This window comes from Dendropsophus ebraccatus, chromosome 8 (assembly GCF_027789765.1).
Source record: "Dendropsophus ebraccatus isolate aDenEbr1 chromosome 8, aDenEbr1.pat, whole genome shotgun sequence".
Taxonomy (NCBI): Eukaryota; Metazoa; Chordata; class Amphibia; order Anura; family Hylidae; genus Dendropsophus; species Dendropsophus ebraccatus.
In genome coordinates, this window is record NC_091461.1 from 78,612,165 (window position 1) to 78,634,519 (window position 22,355).

Sequence of the window (22,355 nt, forward strand, 5' to 3'; positions counted from 1 at the left end):
CTGGTAGCTGAAGTGTGTGTTACATGACTACAACCCCCATCATCCCCCTGGTAGCTGAAGTGTGTGTTACATGACTACAATCCCTATCATCCCCCTGGTAGCTGAAGTGTGTTAAATGACTACAATCCCTATCATCCCCCTGGTAGCTGAAGTGTGTGTTACATGCCTACAACTCTCATCATCCCCCTGGTAGCTGAAGTGTGTTACATGACTACAATCCCTATCATCCCCGTGGTAGCTGAAGTGTGTGTTACATGACTACAATCCCTATCATCCCCTTGGTAGCTGAAGTGTGTGTTACATGACTACAATCCCTATCATCCCCCTGGTAGCTGAAGTGTGTGTTACATGCCTACAACCCCCATCATCCCCCTGTAGCTGAAGTGTGTTACATGACTACAATCCCTATCATCCCCGTGGTAGCTGAAGTGTGTGTTACATGACTACAATCCCTATCATCCCCTTGGTAGCTGAAGTGTGTGTTACATGCCTACAACCCCCATCATCCCCCTGATAGCTGGTGTGTGTTACATGACTACAATCCCTATCATCCCCTTGGTAGCTGAAGTGTGTGTTACATGCCTACAACCGCCATCATCCCCCTGATAGCTGGTGTGTGTTACATGACTACAGTCCCCATCATCCCCCTGGTAGCCGGTGTATGTTACATGACTACATTCCCCATAACCCCTTTGGTAGTTGAAATGTGTGTTACATGACTACAACTGCCGATCCTTAGAGCGCTTGTTATCGGAGAAGCACGTCCCGGCTGGTGACGTTGCTCAACTACCTGGTACTTTCACCTGCAAAGTAAGTCGCTCAAAGCTTTGTGTGACGTCATGTTCAGGTAACAAGCGCACTGAGGATCGGCATCATACTTTTGGACATTGGAACAACGGACTCAACATTACTCTGCATATTGAGATACATCGGGAGCAAAAGTGCAATCACCGTAAAAGGGTGAGTGATACACTATCACCTGTGTTGCACAAGCATTAACAACAGTGATTACAGATGCACAGAGCGGGGCACGGGGGGTACTAACTTTTATATGGGAACACAGAGGACTCCTATATTGTGTGAGCGAGAGGCCTAAAATGTTTGTCTGGCAGATTCTGCAGCTTCAATTTGTGTCCAAGAAAAGTCTTAACGATGGTCAGGCCAGATGGAGAAGAAAACGAAAAAGGCTGCGATCAGAGAACACGTCACCTGTAAGCCACTGGATGTAACTGCAATGTAATCACTTTTATGGTGTGCAGAGCCTGGTACTTACCTCTATGGGGGTCAGTGTATGGGGATGATACTGGTATTTGTACTATGTACGTTATTTAGTAATGGTATGGGGATGTAATGGTAGTGTTGAAGGTATTGAAGATATATGAAGATATTTGGTTTTTATATAATGGTATTATCGGTCTCGCTATACTGGATTTCAGTAATGGTATGGTGGTATTAGTCACTATGTGGTTGTAATGGTTGTGATTACGGTGTGGTAATATTTCTGTTTCTTATATACTGGTTTTATTGTTCTTTGTGTACTGGATTTGGTCAGTAACTGTGTAATGGTATGTTGATAGGTACAGTATGGTGAAAATAAATAAATAAATAAATAAAAAAAATATATATACAGATATATATATAAATAATAAGTGCTGTTCTGGGGTCACTTCAACATACTGAGCCCCCACATAACTCTGTATTCTAATCTCCCACAAAGCATTCAGTGTACAATGTACCTAAGACCCTTCAACTACAACACCTGCAGGCACTACAACTCCCAGCATTTACTGATAGTCTGCATCCCTCAGGATATGCTTGGAGTTGTAGTATATATGAGCTGCCACTGTGGAAAGATATAGTGCTGATGGTTGTAACAGATTACAGCCACTAGAAGCTTCTGCACAACAATCAATTATTGAAGGTTTGTTCTCTCTGAAACTACAACTCCCAACATACCCTTCATTAAAGCTTAATAAGTTTAGGATATTCTGAAAGTTATAGTTCGACTGAAAACATGTCATTCACAAGGGAGTTGTCGCAGATCCAGATGAATCAGGATAGGGCCGGGTCAGTATGTCGTTTACCGATTCTTCTTTGGTGGGCCCCAAGGATCATTTCCTCTGGTGGGCCCAAGGTACCCCAGTCCGACACTGTAGCCATGGCAGCCAAGCTCCGGTTGTCGATACCGCGATCTCAAGCCAAGGATCCGGGAAAGGAGAATAGCAAGTGGAGTGTTCTGTCCGCAGATCTTTCCGGGGACCATAGGAACCAGAATATTATTCTGGTTCCTATGGTCCCTGGAGAGATCTGCAGACCGAACACTCCACTTGCTATTCTTTTTATTATGTAAGTGACATAGGAGAAGGATAGGTAGGTAAGGTTTGTCTGTTTGCTGATGACACAAAAGTGTGCAATATGGTTGATATTCCTGGAGATGTCAGTAATATGGAAAACAAGCTTTGCTAGATAAGTGGTCCAAACAATGGAAACTGCAGTTCAACGTTTCCAAAATGTAAAAAACACACTTGGGCAGGAGGAATCCTCTATCCGAGTATTATATTGGCAGTTCTGTGTTGGCAAAGACTGCAGAAGAGAAGGCTTTAGGGGTAGTGATTTCTGACAGGCTTAAAATGAGTCACCAGTGTAACCAGGCGGCGGGGAAAGCAAATTGTATGCAGGGCTGTATAGCTACAGGTATAACCAGTAAGAAGAGGGAGATTGTGATCCTGCTGTGCAGAGCTCTGGTAAGACCACATCTGGAATACTGTGTCCAGTTCTGGAGACCTCATCTAAAAAAGGGTATGAATAAAACAGACGGAATACAAAAATGGTGGAGGGTGTCAGGCATAAAACATATAAGGAAAGACTTAAGGATTTGAATCTGTATAGTCTGGAGTAACACATATAAAGTTAGAGTACCAGACTAATTGATAGAAAATTGGTCTCAAGTCTATACAAACAAACAAGAACAATTAGAAATTACTACTGTGGTAGACTCAGAGGATGGTGCAAAATTATGTTTATTAAGTGCAGAAAGAGTATATACAAGTATTACAAATCTGTACAGTAGAGTACCAGTACCACAGTAGAACTGTACAGTATCAGTACAGTACCACTGTAGTAATTTCTAATTTTAAAGGAAGAGAAAGGTAGGGACATGGTTGAAACCTTTAAATATGTTAAAGAACTAAATAAGGTTCAGGAGGAAAGTGTTTTTAGAAAAAAACTGAACTCAAGAACAAGAGGAACACTAAAAGGGCGGACTAGATGGACCCAGTGGTCTTTTTCTGTTGACAATATTCTACGTTTCTATGTTTTTTGTTTCTAATATTGGCAGCAAATAAATGCCTTGTAATTTGGGTTTTAAAGGTCAGTAGGTATGTCACCATGACCAGCTTCTTTTAAGGAACACTTGTACCAGAACTTGTATAATGGTCATTTTAAAAGCTTTAACTGGGCTCAGAAATACTAAAACAAGGAATTGAAGGAATTGGATTAAAGCTGCTTGTAGACAAGCGAGAGTGCCGAACTAACGTAATTGCTTTCTAATTAATGCTCCTTTATCCTGGACGTAGGTATTTACTAATAGTTTGTTTTAATGTCTTACTCTAATCCCATTAGTGCCCGAGGAACTGATAAAACCAACTGTTTCTGAAGGGGCTTCGATTTGCCATGCTGAGAGTCTGTGCCAGCATCTGGAGTGCCTCAAACTTTGTGGAGTGGATGGTGAGGATGAGAAGCGGATCCTGCAAAGCCTCAATGTGGTCCTGCTGGCAATAGATGAAGACAGTTAAGTATTATGCTAATCCCTCCCAACACTTTCAGCTCCTGCTGACTGAGATGGATGAGTGATATGCAGCTCCTGTCTCTGTAGTATATCTAGGTCATGGACAATACATCCTGAATTAATCCTGCTATAAAAAAACTGTAGATTTTGAAGTTCATGCGGTGGATAATGAGGGTTTTTTTTCCACACACTTGTGATCACTCAAGAGTTTTATATCATATTTTGCTTTTTTATATTGTTCCCGTTGCAATTCAAAGCAATATGCTAAAGCCCATAAGCAGAACATGTCAATGGAAACAACAAACAGCTGTCAAGAGTTCAACAGATAAAATCAGATTTATTCAATTTTAACATGATCCTATTTACCTATATGGAATTATATGTTGCTGGAAGTAATGTTGTTAGCAAAGTACAGCTATGGCCGAGCTGAGATTGTCAATGCTAGTTCGTCACCCATCATGATATCTAAGTGTAATATTAATACAAAAACATCTAGAGGTCCATCAGCACATGATAGGGATTAGAGACAATCCTGTTTGCTTTGGGGGTCCCGGTGTCTTTACGTCACGCTAAGCCAATCAGAGCGCTGTGGCGGGGCAGCGTACTAATTGGTGGAGCAGGACGTGCCGGGAACCCCTGAAGCAAGCTGTAGCAGGGCACCGGTGATGTATACGCTCTGGTGGCTGGGGGGTTAACGGGGTGGGCTGCTGACAAACTCGCAGCGGGATGTGCATCCTGCTGCGAGTTTGTCTGTCTATAGACTGTACAGGGCAGGGATCCGCAGCACGTCTCGCTGCAAATTCACAGCGAGGAACTCACTGCGGATCCGCCCAGTGAGTTTGTACCCTTAAGGTTATTTCAGGCACAATGGTTGAGCAAGTGAGAACCACTTACTGCGGACAGGATGCCATGTCTACAATGCTCAAGAACGCACAGGCTTGGCTAATTGGTGTGATTTGCCCATAGCAACCAATCAAAGCTTAGTTTAAGTATCTTAATGAGTTCTGGTAAAATTGAAGCTGAGCTGTAATTGCTTTAAATGGGCAGATCACACCAGTTTTTATTTCCCGCAGTGTATGGGATCCCAGAACCTAGATGGAATACACAGACAGACAATGTAAGCCTTAGCACTAGGCCCCCCCCCCCAGACTGTCCATGCCTACTTGCCAGCGCAACTGTAGGCAGTCATGGTACCTGGGGGACAGTCCCTACGCTGGGTAGGGGAAACACAGAATGAGGCAAGACAGACAAATACAACAAAGAATAGTCAGGCAGATACTGGTCAAACTGGAGATTGCAAATCAGTACAAAAACAGTAGACAAAGAGGTAAGAATGCCAAAGAGGTAAAATGCCAGCTCTGGCTATAAGAACTAAAGCAATGTCCCAGTGCACAAATGGTCCAGGGTGTGATTGGACCAGCCCTCTGAAATCCAGACAACATAGAACACAGACTGACAGACTGAGTGAAGAAGGCTGACCATCACTACTCAGTCTATACCATCTGCAGCCCGGCTGAAAAATCGTTATATTGGTTGCATTTAAGCTATAATCTTTTCGTGTGTATGCAGGCAAGGATCAAATGACTAAAGAAAATTTGTTTATGTGTTGTTGATCGTATCTTTTGAACTGACCATAAAATCATCGGTAATCATTTGCAAAACTTTGGTGTATGTACACATTGTTCATTCATTATGATCATTTGTATACTTATATGATAGAATATACGAACGATCGTAACAACGTTGGTGACTGGATAGAAAAACAGGAAACCAGAAATGGTTTATATATTCTGGGTTGCAAATCTGCAACACAGGTGTGGCACTGTTTTTGGTACAAAGTAGCCATGTTTTCCTAAACCTGGACAATCCCCTAGAAAAATACATGCTTGCTCCAGATGTCTTGGCAGAAGTCCTAGAATCTGTTACAGTTACTGACATTCAGGTAAATTCAGTTTCTTTTAATCACTTTACTGAGTCAATCATTACATGAGATTTCTATGTCGACGTAATTACAAAATGTGATTTACCTAATTTAAGCAGTAGTTGGCTAATTTTACCTGTCAGTCCTTTAAAGACAGGCCCTGGAAAACAATCTCCATAGTCCTCTGAGTCATCCTGTTGACATGGCAACAAGGCCCTCTTTAGGAAAGGTGACAGATGAAATTTTAAAAGTCTCCACTTTTTTTCCCCTATACTTCAGACTATAAAAGGAAGTATTTTAACTACATAATCTTAATGTCTCCTCAAATCCTTCTTTTTAATTCTTAAAATAAAATCAAGTTAATTCTTTGACAATCATGGTGAACCAGGACAGTTTAAAATGATTTTAAAAGAAGGTTTTATGTAATCTTTAAAACCTAGATGACCTAGGATGTACGGATATGCCCTGGCCGCCTGTCACCAGACAACCCTGGGCGTACCAGTACGTCCTGAGTCATTGATGTGCTATGAAGTGATGCCATAGTATGGCATTGATCAGTTGTATCGGCAATCTGCGCATAAAGTCAATCCGACAGGACAGCTATGCTGCGGGGGTCCCGATCAGTTAGTGACAGGTGCTTATCCTGTCACAAACTCCCTTAAGCGCTGTGTTCGCTATTGCATTTTAGCGTTTAAGGGGTAATGACAGGCAGCTGCGAGACCGCGGCCGCACAAAACTGACATGTCACTTATTCGTGCGGCCGCTAGGGATCCCGGCCGGAGTGTATACTAAATGGACTGCACGTAAGTTTTGAATTAATCATGAACGTTGTTGCCAGTAAGTAATTCAAAACTTACGTTGTGTAAACATGACCTAAATATGAAGGGCCTTTACAGGTACATAAGCACTGTATAAAGAGCATTTATTAGCTTACTACTTTATTGCAGTAGTTACAGTTCTATGTTCTTAAAGGGAACCACAATTGTGCTGATATGGTTCCCGATGTTTGACAGACAGAGACTCGTTAGTGGATTCTCTGCCTGTCAATCATCCCCGCACAGGGCGCTGACATGCAGAGAGCCGTGACTAGTCATGGCTGGCTCCCTGCCCAGATGACTACCTACCACCCCTTAGACATCTTTTTCCCCTTTATAAAGCTACTACTGCAGCCACAAGCTGCACAGTAGATCTTTACTGTGCAGCTGGGAGTCATAGTCACAGTCGTGCTGATTGGTTCCCTACAAAGTGGAGAAGTATACACGAATCCCATTTTTATTATTCCTAATAATAACTACTGCCATTATAATTCATATTTTTATTACTTTATTTGTGGAAATGTTGTAATTTCTTCTAAAGAAACATTCCCAAAGTGTAATTAAAAAACTGATTGAGGATGAGATATTCACATTTAGGTAGTAACAGGCGGTACTAACATTAACGTGCTATCACAGCTAAAAGCTAAGCTCTGGCAAATAACACAACAATAAGTGTGGGATGTATAGCCTAAAGACCTGATATCTGTTATGATTCTAATGACAGATCCTTCCTTTTCCTGTTCATAATGAATAAACTAAGTAATGAATAAACTAAGTAACTAAGTAAAATGTCCCTTCATTTTTATGTATTTTTTGTGCACTCCATTTGTCATAGTCACGCTCTGTTTGCATGTATTCCATCAGTGTTCTGTTTTTTGGAATGGAAAAAAAATCCTGCATGCACCTTTTTTTCGTTTAAAAAACGTACCCTTGAGAAAGTTTTGAGCCTCAGAAAGAACGTGTGGGGTTCAGAGGTCCCCGACGTGTATCCCCCCACTTTGGTGATATTTACTTTTGTTACCTCTATTATTAGTATATTTTGAAGCAGCTGGTTGTCACTCTTTTGTTTTGTGTACATTGCTTTTCCATTATAAGTTCTATTGTATTTTTGCGATACTGATTCTATATCACATTTCATGTATCATTACAATTAGTGCTAGGAGGGGTCTATATATTCCATCATGTCGGTGGGTCTTGGATACCCTACTTATCATTTACGGTTCCTTGTATGTTGTGTGTATTTTGTATTTCCGTTTACATCCATTTGCAAGTTATTAGTTTTTATCAGTTTTTTCACTAAGCATGTGCAGAAAAAGTGAGTTAATGTTAGAATTGTAAATATAGTTGCAAGGACAACAACCTAACAATGTCCCATTTTGGTTTTTGTATTCTCTCCACAGTCCAGACATCAGCCAAGCTGCTCACAGAACATGACGTGTTACCAGTGTTGAGCAAGATACTGAAAACTAGTCCAAATTGTGCAGGGAAGGTTGCACAGGTTCTTGCTGAGCTAGCAAAGAATGGTAAGGGAGGTCATTGATTCAACAATTATTCTGACACCATGTCAGTCCTTCTGGAACACAGCGGATTCCGCTATCCACACGATGGAGTCCACTTACTGTACATATAGAATTTAGTTTATGGGACGGGTGGAGATTCAAGCGGGGCGAGCCGCAGAATCCGCAGGAAGTTCTCTGTGTGGATTCTGTAGTGTAAAAACCCTTATGTATTAAAGGGAAATTCTGGCATGTCTCTGCTGTCTCAGGAGGCTTGGCTGGATCTGGTCTTTGAGCTCTAGCCCCATCCCCTGATTGATATCACCCCTGACCATATCCCTGTCATTCAAAACACAATCAAAATGTGAAAAAGTAATTGCTATAAAAAAAAAAAACTCACAAAACATATGAATATTTCATATTCAGTATTTCTGTCTAAAAACATTACTATTACTACAGCTGAATTTTCTGTGACATGAATTTATAGTTTGCCTTTCTTGATATTACACTGCACACATTTTTTCCATATAGAAGAAACAAGAAAGCCCTGTATTGATGTAGGATTGGTGATGGCCTTGGTACCTTTGCTACAGAGTTCAGATGAGGAATTGCTTCTGCATGCTGGCAGAGCCATTGGTCGCATCTGTTATGAAAACAGTAAGTCTATTACTTCATGCAAAATTTTATGGACTGAGATTGTAGTTTACATGTGTCCAGAATGTTCATTGGCAGAAAACTAACTAGCAAGTGTTGAGCTTTCATTTTATCTCACTTTATTTTAAACCCTTATATTATGATGAATAAAAACCTATAGAAGCAAATGAAAGAAAAGGATATCTGGGCCATCAAATAGCAACAACTAACAGTGTGTTGGGTGACAATCATATTGGCCCTATGTATTCTGCCACTGTCACCTAATAACCCCATGGGTACCTCCTGTTGGCAACCAATTATTTATGGCACTTTCTGAAGAGGGATGATGTTTGTGCCCTGCTTGTAACATGTAATCTGCTGTGTGAGGACAGTCATGTCCCACATTTGTAATAGATGTGACCTGACTACACCTCCATATGTAATGCCTGAGTATGGATTCCTAAGACAGCCTACTGCCTACAGACAATGATTTCTACAGCCAAAATAGTTAAGCTATTTACCTCTAAAAAGCAACTTAGATGTGGCATAGGTAAAAATAGAAGAACCCTCATAATTTGTTGTCTGTAAATGCTGGAGTTTTGTGTGGTGTCTACAAAGAGGATGGGAGTGGAAGTAAGGGTCAGCTGGGGGTAGCAGTACACCTTGTAAAATGTGGTTATGGGACCAAATAACCTGTACACATCAAGACCACATGCACTGTCCCTTTCACAAACACCAATGTAACCACTAGCCCCCATACTGTGAATAAAAAGGGTAGATAAAGCAATCGGCACTACTATGCCCTGAATAAGCAAATGCTGGAGTTTTGCACTATGTGGTGTAGTGGTGCTGTGGTGCTCACTTATAGGATTGATTTACAAAATATCTTCATGAGTAAAAACATAAGAGAAGGTATAAGGGCACTCACCATTTAAAAAATTTCATATTTTTATTGTGAATCCATCATTAAAAGTCCATCGTAGACGCAGCAGGTAATGAGGACGCCAGTAGCTCTCAGCAGCGTGACAGCTGTTTCGCGTAATTAATTTCGCCTAGCCACCATTCAGTACCCATGTAGAGGTAGAGACTAGTATTATATAGGCGCTCTGCAGCATATATAAGACATTACAGTGAGGTTCTATCCAGTGACTCGCAGGTCATAACTTCTCTAGTTGCTCATTTTCCTTTTTTTTCTCCATTTGACTAAGGAAGGCCACGGAAACTTCTCTCAAATGCAACTCTTCTCTGCAAAGTTTGGTGCCCCATCAGTGTACCATACAGTAATAATGTCCTCACTAATACTTGCCTCCACTGTGCCCCACTCATTAATAATGCCTCTTTAACCTGTGTATGTCCAACTGAGGTCCCATGCAGTAAGAATGCCCCTGTGCCTCAATGTACTAATGCAAAGTACGTGGGAAATGAAAACCTATGCATATAGTTGGACTATATACTCAATGTACTAATGCCCCATACTGTAATAATGCCATGTGTGCCTCCATACTGTAATAAAGCTCTTCTGTGTCCCATGAAGTAATAGTCCTCTCCTGTGCCCCCTTACTTTAATAATACCCTCTGTGCTCCCATACTTTAATTATGTGCCTCTGAGCTCTCAAAAATTAACACTCGCCTAGTCCTGTTCCTTTGACGAATGGAGATGCTGTCTCTCTCATCAGTCTTGCAGTCTACGAGATTCTGGGACAGCTACCCAGGCAGGCATGATGATGTCATATCATTGCGCTGACGAGTTCCTGAATAGCATGCAGGATTAATGTCTGGCAACTCACAGGCTGCTGGCCTGAAGTGAATGGTGACTGATGGAGCAGGGAGATAACAGTTCCTGCTTCGCCATTATACTTTACTACATGCATTGATCCAGGCTGCCTGGCTGAAAATCTAGGTCTTGCGCACCCGATGAGGTCCCTGTGGATCTGCACAATTATGGAAGTCCTTGAACTTGGTGTACATGACAGTGTGGTGTCTGTTCAGCCCGCTCACCCGGCACTACAGTGAGGGGGCTGAACAGTGCAGTGGGGGTCCCTCTTCCTCTCTGGACCCCTGGGGGAGCGGGGTACCTACCATGAAGGCAGGGCAGGCTTCCTCGGGCCCCCTTCATGCAGGGGCCACATAGCAGTCGCATTCCCTGCCTTCACTGTAGCTACACCACTGACTGAGGGGGTCTCCACAACTTAGCTTCCTGTAGTGAAAGTGTGGTAGACTTTAACTCATGGTTATCTGCATTACAATACCCTATAGCAGGGCGTAAGAAAAAGAAAAGAGAAAATCCCCTTCTCAGAGTAGAAAAAGAAATAAAGGAATAAATAGCCCATTAATACATATTTACTGTAAAGTACTATATTGACAAAATATGGATAAACATAGTGCCAAAAAAGATAAAATTTTCCTCTGTGCACTTTTAATCCTAAAGTATATCTAAGGTTTCAAGGTACAGTGGTACCTTGGTTTAAGAGCATTGCTGTGGTTTAAGAGCTCCTTTTACTGGGTGGGAGGTGAGTGGGGGAGGGGTATGGTCTGCATAGTGGGGTCTACAGCACTGTACTCTGACCCAGGAAGTCTCACTCACCTTCCAAATCATAGCAGAACCACTTCAGGCTGGGGCTTAAATGAGGAGACAGGACTGTGGAGGTAATCTCTTCATAGCTATAACCTCTCTCTCACTGGTCAGAGAGTGCTGCTATACTGTGCCCACATCTGTCCTGCTCATTCCTTAGTGTTCCCTGCAGTCTCTGTCAGCCCTTATGTTTCCCTTCCTCTCCATTTCTGTTATAGTGTGCCTGCACTCACACTCAGCTATACACACTGCTGCTATAATGTGCCTGCACTTACACTCAGGCATTCACACTGCTGTATAGAAAAGTTTCTGTCACTGTCCTCCTGCACAGCTCTGTGATTCTCACTTCCTAATTGATTCATGCTAAACATGCCCCTTCCCCATTGCTGTCATGTGACTACACAGACCTCTGACAGCAGCCCTGCTTCTCTATTTTAGCCTGTTGTACTACGCTCCTGCATAAGGGGGATCTGCAGCTCCATCCTGTATCTACAAACTGCTGCTGTTTTTTCAGGTTAATGCACTTACCAGGGGCGTAGCTAGGATTAATGGGGCTCCATAGCAAAAAACTTTACAGGGCCCCCTGAATCCTGTACGTCCCCACCCCCCATAGATAGCCAACTCTCAAACACACACAATGACGAACATATATACACACACAGAGGCACCATTTACATATATACAAATACACTAGTGGCATACACACATTTACACTGGAATGTGATTACACTAGTGATTTTTCAGGTTAATGTACTTACCAGGGGCGTAGCTAGGATTTATGGGGTCCCATAGCAAAAACTGTATGGGGCCCCCTGAATCCTGTACGTCCCCACCCCCCATAGATAGCCAACTCTCAAACACACACAATGACGAACATATATACACACACAGAGGCACCATTTACATATATACAAATACACTAGTGGCATACACACATTTACACTGGAATGTGATTACACTAGTGATAACATATACACCATGAATAGACCATATACAGGGAAACCATCTCCCAAGTGTAATAAGAACCAGAAATAATATCTGCAGTATTTTCTTTTAGTGGTGCGTTCTTTTATTAGAGCCCAGCATTAATAGAAGCTGCTGCAGAACATCTTTGGGAGCAAACCTGTCAATCACTTGAGACACTGCTGACACACACACACACACATATACACCAGTGTTACAGACACTATAGTATATACATACAGTGGTGTCTTAGATTACGAGCATAATTTGTTCCGGGACCGTGCTTGTAATCCAAATCCACTCTTAAACCAAAGCAAATTTTCCCATAAGAAATCATAGAAATGCAGACAATTGGTTCCACACCCCAAAAATGATGATTAATTATTCTGAATAACATGTAAAACAGATGAAACAAACATTCAGAAACAGCAGAATATGTGATATTATAAGTTACTGTACAGTAATGGAAAGGATGGGAAACACAAGGGACACAGACTGCAGAGAGCATGAAGGAATGAGCAGGACATATGTAGGCACATACATACAGTCCTGCCCCCTGATGCAAGCCCCAGCCTGAAGTGTATCTGCTATGATTTGGAAGGGTAGAGCCTAGAATGTATCCTCTCCTTTGAGTTTCTCACTGTAGGGGATACATTCTAGCATCTTCAGTAGTGAAAATGCTAGAATGTATCCTCTCCTTTGAGTTTCTCACTGTAGAGGATACATTCTAGCATCTTCAGTAGTGAAAATGCTAGAATGTATCCTCTCCTTTGAGGCTCTCACTGTAGGGGATACATTCTAGCATCTTCAGTACTGAAATGGCTATAATGTATCCTCTCCTCTGAGTGTATCCTCTCCTCTGAGTGTCTCACTGTAGGGGATACATTCTAGCATCTTCAGTACTGAAATGGCTAGAATGTATCCTCTCCTCTGAATATATCCTCTCCTTTGAGTTTCTGCAGGGGATACATTCTATCATGTTTAGTATTGAAATGTCTAAAATATATACCCTCTCAGAGGAGAGGATACATTCTAGGCACTATAATGAATCCCCTATAGTGAGACACTCAGAGAAGAGGATACATTCTAGCCATTTCAGTACTGAAGATGCTAGAATGTATCCCCTACAGTGAGAGCCTCAAAGGAGAGGATATACTCAGGGGAGAGGATACATTCTAGCCATTTTAGTACTGAACATGCTAGAATGTTTCCCCTACAGTGAGAGCCTCAAAGGAGAGGATACATTCTAGCATGTTCAGTAGTGAAAATGCTAGAATGTATCCCCTACAGTGAGAAACTCAGAGGAGAGGATATACTCAGAGAAGAGGATACATTCTAGCCATTTCAGTACTGAAGATGCTAGAATGTATCCCCTACAGTGAGAGCCTCAAAGGAGAGGATATACTCAGAGGAGAGGATACATTCTAGCCATTTTAGTACTGAACATGCTAGAATGTTTCCCCTACAGTGAGAGCCTCAAAGGAGAGGATACATTCTAGCATGTTCAGTAGTGAAAATGCTAGAATGTATCCCCCTACAGTGAGAAACTCAAAGGAGAGGATATACTCAGAGGAGAGGATACATTCTAGGCATTTCAGTACTGAACATGCTAAATGTATCCCCTGCAGTGAGAAACTCAGAAAAGAGGATACACTCAGAGGAGAGGATACATTCTAGCATGTTCAGTACTGAAGTGTCTAGAATGTATCCTCTCCTCTGAGTTTCTCACTGCAGGGTATGCATCCTAGCATGTTTAGGGCTATGTTCACACATAGTATTTCGGTCATTCTTTCTTCGACCAAAACCGAGTGCTGTGTTTTATGTGTGAACATAGCCTAGTAATGTAAAGTCCATCGAGTATCCTCTCCTCTGAGAGGGCATACATTCTAGAATGTTTAGTACTGAAATGTCTGGAGTGTATCCTCTCCTCTGAGAGGGCATCTCCACCAGGTGTACCCTCTCCTCTGAGAGGGCATCTCCACTAGGTGTATCCTCTCCTCTGAGAGGGCATACATTCTAGCAAGTGCAGTTTTGAAAGGTCTAGACCACAGGTGTCAGACTTCATCCCTCGGCTGTTACAGACTACATTTCCCATCATGCCTTACTTGTCCAGACATGGTGGGAATTGTAGTTCTGCAACTGCTGGAGGGCCTGAGTTTGACATCTCTGGTCTAGAATGTTCTCTTTTCTAACTGCAGGGTATACAGTCTAGTATGTATCCTCTCCTCTGAGCGTATCCTCTCTTCTGAGCTTCTCCCTGAGCGGGTCATATTACACAGCATGATTAAGAGGTGAAAACGAGCGGCGATGTTTTAGGTCAGTGCTTTCTTCCCCTTTGTTCCCTGCACATTTTCTGTGTTATTACACACACAGACAGTGACTGGGGGAACTGCGGGCAGCTGCGGGAGGGGCAGCCCAAAAAATCCTTAGATTGTTCAAGCTGCCCATTGTAGACCGCAGCACTATCGTGATCTGGATTACTCGACCAGTTTGAAGACCACAATCAGCTGATAACATGGATTATTACACCAAATGATTATCAGACGCAACGGCCAGGAAACCTTTGGTGTAATACACCATTGTCTGTACAAGGAACAGGACTGGTGTGTGGGGTCTGTATACAGGGGAGAGGACTGGTGTGTGTGGGGTCTGTATACAGGGGAGAGGACTGGTGTGTGTGGGGTCTGTATACAGGGGGAGAGGACTGGTGTGTGTGGTCTGTCTACAGGGGGAGAAGACTGGTGTGTGTGGTCTGTCTACAGGGGGAGAAGACTGGTGTGTGGGGTCTGTATACAGGGGGGGAGAGGACCGGTGTGTGGGGTCTGTATACAGGGGGACAGGACTGGTGTGGGGGGGGGGCTGTATACAGGGGGAGAGGACTGGTGTGTGTGGTCTGTATACAGGGGGAGAGGACTGGTGTGTGGGGTCTTTATACAGGGGGAGAGGACTGGTGTGTGGGGTCTGTATACAGGGGGAGAGGACTGGTGTGTGTGGGGTCTGTATACAGGGGGAGAGGACTGGTGTGTGTGTGTGTTCTGTATACAGGGGGACAGGACTGGTGTGGGGGGGGGGGGCTGTATACAGGGGGAGAGGACTGGTGTGTGTGGTCTGTATACAGGGGGAGAGGACTGGTGTGTGGGGTCTTTATACAGGGGGAGAGGACTGGTGTGTGGGGTCTGTATACAGGGGGAGAGGACTGGTGTGTGTGTGTTCTGTATACAGGGGGAGAGGACTGGTGTGTGGGGTCTGCATACAGGGGGAGAGGACTGGTGTGTGGTCTGTATACAGGGGAGAGGACTGGTGTGTGTAGTCTGTATACAGGGGGAGAGGACTGGTGTGTGGGGGTCTGTATACAGGGGGAGAGGACTGGTGTGTGGGGTCTGTATACAGGGGAGAGGACTGGTGTGTGGGGTCTGTATACAGGGGAGAGGACTGGTGTGTGGGGTCTGTATACAGGGGGAGAGGACTGGTGTGTGGGGTCTGTATACAGGGGGAGAGGACTGGTGGTGGGGGGTCTATATACAGGGGAAAGGACTGGTGGTGGGGGGTCTGTATACAGGAGGAGAGGACTGGTGTGTGGTCTGTATACAGGGGTGAGGACTGGTGTGTGGGGTCTGTATACAGGGGAGAGGACTGGTGTGTGTAGTCTGTATACAGGGGGAGAGGACTGGTGTGTGGGGGTCTGTATACAGGGGGAGAGGACTGGTGTGTGGGGTCTGTATACAGGGGAGAGGACTGGTGTGTGGGGTCTGTATACAGGGGGAGAGGACTGGTGTGTGGGGGTCTGTATACAGGGGAGAGGACTGGTGTGTGTGGGGTCTGTATACAGGGGGAGAGGACTGGTGTGTAGGGTCTGTATACAGGGGGAGAGGACTGGTGTGTGTAGTCTGTATACAGGGGGAGAGGACTGGTGTGTGTAGTCTGTATACAGGGGGAGAGGACTGGTGTGTGGGGTCTGTATACAAGGGGAGAAGACTGGTGTGTGTGGGGTCTGTATACAGGGGAGAGGACTGGTGTGTGTGGGGTCTGTATACAGGGGAGAGGACTGGTGTGTGTGGGGTCTGTATACAGGGGGAAAGGACTGGTGTGTGGGGTCTGTATACAGGGAGAGGACTGGTGTGTAGGGTCTGTATACAGGGGGAGAGGACTGGTGTGTGTGGGGGGTGTATACAGGGGGAGAGGACTGGTGTGTGTGGGGGGTGTATACAGGGGGAGAGGACTGGTGTGTGTGTGGGGTCTGTATACAGGGGGAGAGGACTGGTGTGTGTGGGGTCTTTATAGAGGGGGAGAGGACTGGTGTGTGTGGGGTCTTTATACAGGGAAGAGGACTGGTGTGTGTGGGGTCTGTATACAGGGGAGAGGACTGGTGTGTGTGGGGTCTGTACACAGGGGGAGAGGACTGGTGTGTAGGGTCTGTATACAGGGGGAGAGGACTGGAGTGGGGGGCGGGCTGTATACAGGGAAGAGGACTGGTGTGTAGGGTCTGTATACAGGGGGAGAGGACTGGTGTGTGTGGTCTGTGGTCTGTACCCCACATACCAATCCTCTCCCCCTGTATACAGACCCCCCCCCCCACACCAGTCCTCTCCCCCTGTATACAGACCCCCCCACACACAAGTCCTCTCCCCCTGTATACAGACCCCACACACGCCTGTACTCTCCCCTATATACAGACCCCACACACCAGTCCTCTCCCACTGTATATAGACCCCACACACCAGTCCTCTCCCCTGTATACAGACCCCACACACCAGTCCTCTCCCCCTGTATACAGACCCCACATACCAGTCCTCTCCCCCTGTATACAGACTCCACACACCGGTCCTCTCCCCTGTATACAGACTCCACACACTAGTCCTCTCCCCCTGTATACAGACCCCCCCCCACACCAGTCCTCTCCCCCTGTATACAGACCCCCCACACCAGTCCTCTCCCCCTGTATACAGACCCCACACACCAGTCCTCTCCCCCTGTATACAGACCTCACACACCAGTCCTCTCCCCCTGTATACAGACCCCCCACACCAGTCCTCTCCCCCTGTATACAGACCCCCCACACCAGTGCTCCCCCCCTGTATACAGACCCCCCACACACCAGTCCTCTCCTCCTGTATACAGACCCCACACACACCAGTCCTCTCCCCCTGTATATAGACCCCCCACACACCAGTCCTCTCCCCTGTATATAGAACCCACACACCAGTCCTCTCCCCCTATATACAGACCCCACACCAGTCCTCTCCCCCTGTATACAGACCCCCCACACACCAGTCCTCTCCCCCTGTATACAGACCCCACACACCAGTCCTTTCCCCCTGTATACAGACCCCCCACACACACTAGTCCTCTCCCCTGTATAGACCCCACACCAGTCCTCTCCCCCCTGTATACAGACCCCCCACACACCAGTCCTCTCCCTGTATACAGACCCCACACACCAGTCCTCTCCCCTGTATACAGACCCCACACACCAGTCCTCTCCCCAGTATACAGACCCCACACACCAGTCCTCTCCCCTGTATACAGACCCCACACACCAGTCCTCTCCCCTGTATACAGACTACACACACCAGTCCTTTCCCCCTGTATATAGACCCCCCACACACCAGTCCTCTCCCCCTGTATATAGATCCCCCACACACCAGTCCTCTCCCCCTGTATACAGACCCCACACACCAGTCCTCTCCCCTGTATACAGACCCCACACACCAGTCCTCTCCCCTGTATACAAACCCCACACAGCAGTCCTCTCCCCTGTATACAGACCCCCCACACACCAGTCCTCTCCCCCTGTATACAGACCCCACACACCAGTCCTCTCCTGTATACAGACCCCACACACCAGTCCTCTCCCCTGTATACAGACCCCCCACACCAGTCCTCTCCCCCTGTATACAAACCCCACACACCAGTCCTCTCCCCCCTGTATACAGACCCCACACACCAGTCCTCTCCCCTGTATACAGACCCCCCACACACCAGTCCTCTCCCCCTGTATACAGACCCCACACACCAGTCCTCTCCCCTGTATACAGACCCCCCACACACCAGTCCTCTCCCCCTGTATACAGACCCCACACACCAGTCCTCTCCTGTATACAGACCCCACACACCAGTCCTCTCCCCTGTATACAGACCCCCCACACACCAGTCCTCTCCCCCTGTATACAGACCCCCCACACACCAGTCCTCTCCCCCTGTATACAGACCCCACACACCAGTCCTCTCCCCCTGTATACAGACCACACACACCAGTCCTCTCCCCCTGTATACAGACCCCCCACACACCAGTCCTCTCCCCCTGTATACAGACCACACACACACCAGTCCTCTCCCCTGTATACCCCTCCATGCTACTATGGATATTGCAGCTTCCTTCACTCTGTTTCTGCACAGTGAATGGTGCAGCAGCTCACTACTTCCTACTTCCGGTCGAGGCCCCGCCCCTCCTGGTGACATCACACCTCAAAGGAGAGGATACACTCTAGCATCTACCGTTTCTGCACAGTGAATGGTGCAGCAGCTCACTACTTCCTACTTCCGGTCGAGGCCCCGCCCCTCCTGGTGACATCACACCTCAAAGGAGAGGATACACTCTAGCATCTACCGATTTGGAAGGTGAGCAGACTTCCTGGGTCAGAGTACAGGCGCTCCCACCCAGTACAGGGAGCTCTTAAACCAAAGCAATGCTCTTAAACCGAGTCACAATTTTGAAAAACTGTGAGTTCTTAAACCAAAACGCTGTTAAACCAAGGTACCACTGTATATAGCCACAGATACATGCACACACCCTCATATACATATGTCCACAGATACATACATTCACTATATAACATATACAAATATACACAGACACATATGTACACTTACTGACACACATACACTGTGTCCAGAAGGAGGTGTAAAGGACCTTTGATGATGTCATGCCCATCCTTACACAGAGGTATTGAGGACCTTTGGGTCATGTGATCAGGTCCTTCATGCCTCTCCTTCTGTGCCATTCAGGACCTGGCAGGTACTGCCAGAGCCGGACTGGGGCTGAAAAGCAGCCCGGGCACAAAACCCCCACCAGCCCCCATATATATCGTTGCCCCCCCACACACACACACCCATTTTGCCAACTATTTCCAACAGAAGAATATTTAGCTCTACTTAGTCACATTACTTTCTTACATGTGTGAAGCCCAGAATTATCACAGAAGAAAAATAAGTGTACACTACCAATATAATTAATAATACCGCCATACACTGACCATATAGTCACCAGATACAAGGTGTACACAGATGCAGCAGACTATTACACCCTCAAGACTACAGAATAGAATACAGCAGTGATATTACATACCAGGTGTACACAGATGCAGCAGAGTATTACACCCTCAAGACTACATAATAGAATATAGCAGTGATATCAGCTACCAGGTGTACACAGATGTTGCAGAGTATTACACCCTGCAGACTATAGAAGAGTATACAGCAGTTATCAAACGCAGTCACAGGTAGAATACAGAACAGTTACAGAGGCTCTGTCCGCTCTCCTGTCATTGTGCTGTTCCCCTATCAGACTCCCAAATATATTATCCCTCGCACAGTAAACACTTGCTGTTATTATTACTATGTCACACACTATTAATACTATTATATAGTGTGTGAGCAGCAGGACTGTCCTCAGAAGATGCAATATTAGCTGTCAGCAGGGGTGGACACAGACAGCAGAGGATCCCTGTGCAAGGATGTGCCTGAGCCCCCCATAACCTAAGTATCCCCCCACTCTTGCCCCTACATAAGTGATTACACTGGACTCACAGGTGGCGTCTTCTGTGATCAGAGTCGCTCACTTTCTTTTTTCTTTCCCATCAGGCCCGGCCATCATGACTATTCTCCCGAGCACAATTCATCTCCACAGAATCTGCCAGACAAAAAATTTAGGCTCCTGGCATTAGCACCATCCTCACTTCTATACACAGTCCCCATGAATTGCCACACACTGTAATAGTGCCCACTCTGTGCCCATATAATAGCCCTCTCTGCACCCCCATATAGTATACATAGCCCCCTTTGTGACCTCATATAGGGTATATATATCCCCACTGTGCCCCCATATAGTATATATATATATATATATCTCCCCACTGTGCCCCCATATAGTGTATATATATCCCCACTGTGCCCCCATATAGTGTATATATCCCCACTGTGCCCCCATATAGTGTGTGTATATATATATATATATATATATATATATCCCCACTGTGCCCCCATATAGTGTATATATATATCCCCACTGTGCCCCCATAGTGTATATATATATATATATCCCCACTGTGCCCCCATATAGTGTATATATCCCCACTGTGCCCCCATATAGTGTATATATCCCCACTGTGCCCCCATATAGTGTGTGTATATATATATATATATATATATCCCCACTGTGCCCCCATATAGTATATATATCCCCACTGTGCCCCCATATAGTATATATATATCCTCACTGTGCCCCCATATAGTATATATATATATCCCCACTGTGCCCCCATATAGTGTATATATATCCCCACTGTGCCCCCATATAGTATATATATCCCCACTGTGCCCCCATATAGTATATATATATCCTCACTGTGCCCCCATATAGTATATATATATCCCCACTGTGCCCCCATATAGTGTATATATATCCCCACTGTGCCCCCATATAGTGTATATATATCCCCACTGTGCCCCCATATAGTGTATATATATCCCCATTGTGCTCCCATATAGTGTATATATATCCCCACTGTGCCCCCATGTTCGTATGCCCCCTCTATGCCCCATAGTTTTTAAATGCCCCCTTTGTGCCCCATAGTGTTCTATGCCCCCTCTTGCCCCCTACAATGTATAAAGTACTTCTGTGTGCCCCCTTAGTTTTATATGCCCCATATGGTTTTTAAATATCCCCTCTGTGCCCATATATAGCTTTTTCCATGCCCCCTCTTTGCCCCAAATACTTTTCTATGTCCTCTGTGTCCCCTTGTTATGCTATGCCTCCTCTGTGCCCCGTATTTTGCCACCACCCACAGTGCCCCACCAGCAGTGACCCATCCATAGTGCCCTACCCCCGAAAAAAAAAAAAACATCATCCTACCTGTCACCCGTTCCTGCCGCTCCTCCCCCGGCAGCGCGCGTCTTCTCGCTCATCTTCCGGCGCAGGCAGCATAGTACAGGAGACTCTGCCTGGGCCGGACGTCGCAGCCCCTATCAGACATCAGCGTGTGCGTGTGTCTTTAAGACGCACACGCTGACGTCACACGCTGACGTCTGATAGAGGCTGCAGTTGAACAGATATCAATCCATACAGTCAGTATGATAAACCACTCTTGGTGCTAGACCTACACTTAAGTGAATCTGTTAGCTGCAATTCACATTCCAAACTACTGAAACTATTACATAGCTGCTAGGACAAAGAGAAACCTTTCATATAGCCATCTGTGCTTCTATAACATAGAAAAATGCTTCCATCTATAAAGTCAAAGAGGCTTTCCTGAGTTCCTAAAGTGCAGCAACCTGTAGCACTTCTGTACACCCTCCCCCCATCTCATACCCAAACCAGCTTGGGACTCCCAGGTGTCAATCAAGCAGGAAGGTGGAGAGAGGAGGAATTCCAGCTTGTTGCATATCAGGACCTTGGAAAAGCCTCTTGGGCTCTTTGTAGCAGAGCATTTTATTGCATTCTCATTCTGGAAGCACAGACCGATATATGAAAGATACCACAGGGGGAATTTATCATGACCAGCATATAAATATGCCAGTGTAACATAAATTGCCATCTCCATGCCCCATGCTGGATTTAGATTTTTACACCCCACGACTACCCCCTACCTTGCCACCCTTTGAATTTGCTTCTGTAGCACTTACCTATTACCTAAATATATATTTTTTCTCTCTCTCTTTCAGATGAACTACAAGAGCAGCTGGTTGAACTTGACGTCATTACTTCTTTGGTCAGAATATTAACAGACTACCCAGATAATGATACGTTGGTGCGTGTGGGTCTCTTGGCCTTGTCCAATCTGGCGGACCTAGGTTAGAAATCTTACTCAGCCTATAAAGCTTTTATATAAAAATGCTTTTATATAAAAATACTTCAGAGAGCTGTGTGAATAGTCATGAAGAGGCCCCATGG

General features: G+C 45.2%; 1 protein-coding gene across 1 annotated transcript in view; it reads left to right on the top strand.

Moving 5' to 3' along the window:
• Positions 1-1,165: 1,165 nt before the first annotated feature.
• The window catches only part of LOC138800052 (rap1 GTPase-GDP dissociation stimulator 1-A-like), a 54,100-nt gene continuing 32,910 nt past the window's right edge, over positions 1,166-22,355 (top strand). Inside the window, exons 1-5 of the mRNA XM_069981860.1 lie at positions 1,166-1,211; positions 3,622-3,789; positions 7,924-8,046; positions 8,551-8,676; positions 22,127-22,255. Coding sequence (XP_069837961.1) covers positions 1,166-1,211; positions 3,622-3,789; positions 7,924-8,046; positions 8,551-8,676; positions 22,127-22,255 — 592 coding nt within the window. The remainder of the gene's footprint in view (positions 1,212-3,621; positions 3,790-7,923; positions 8,047-8,550; positions 8,677-22,126; positions 22,256-22,355) is intronic.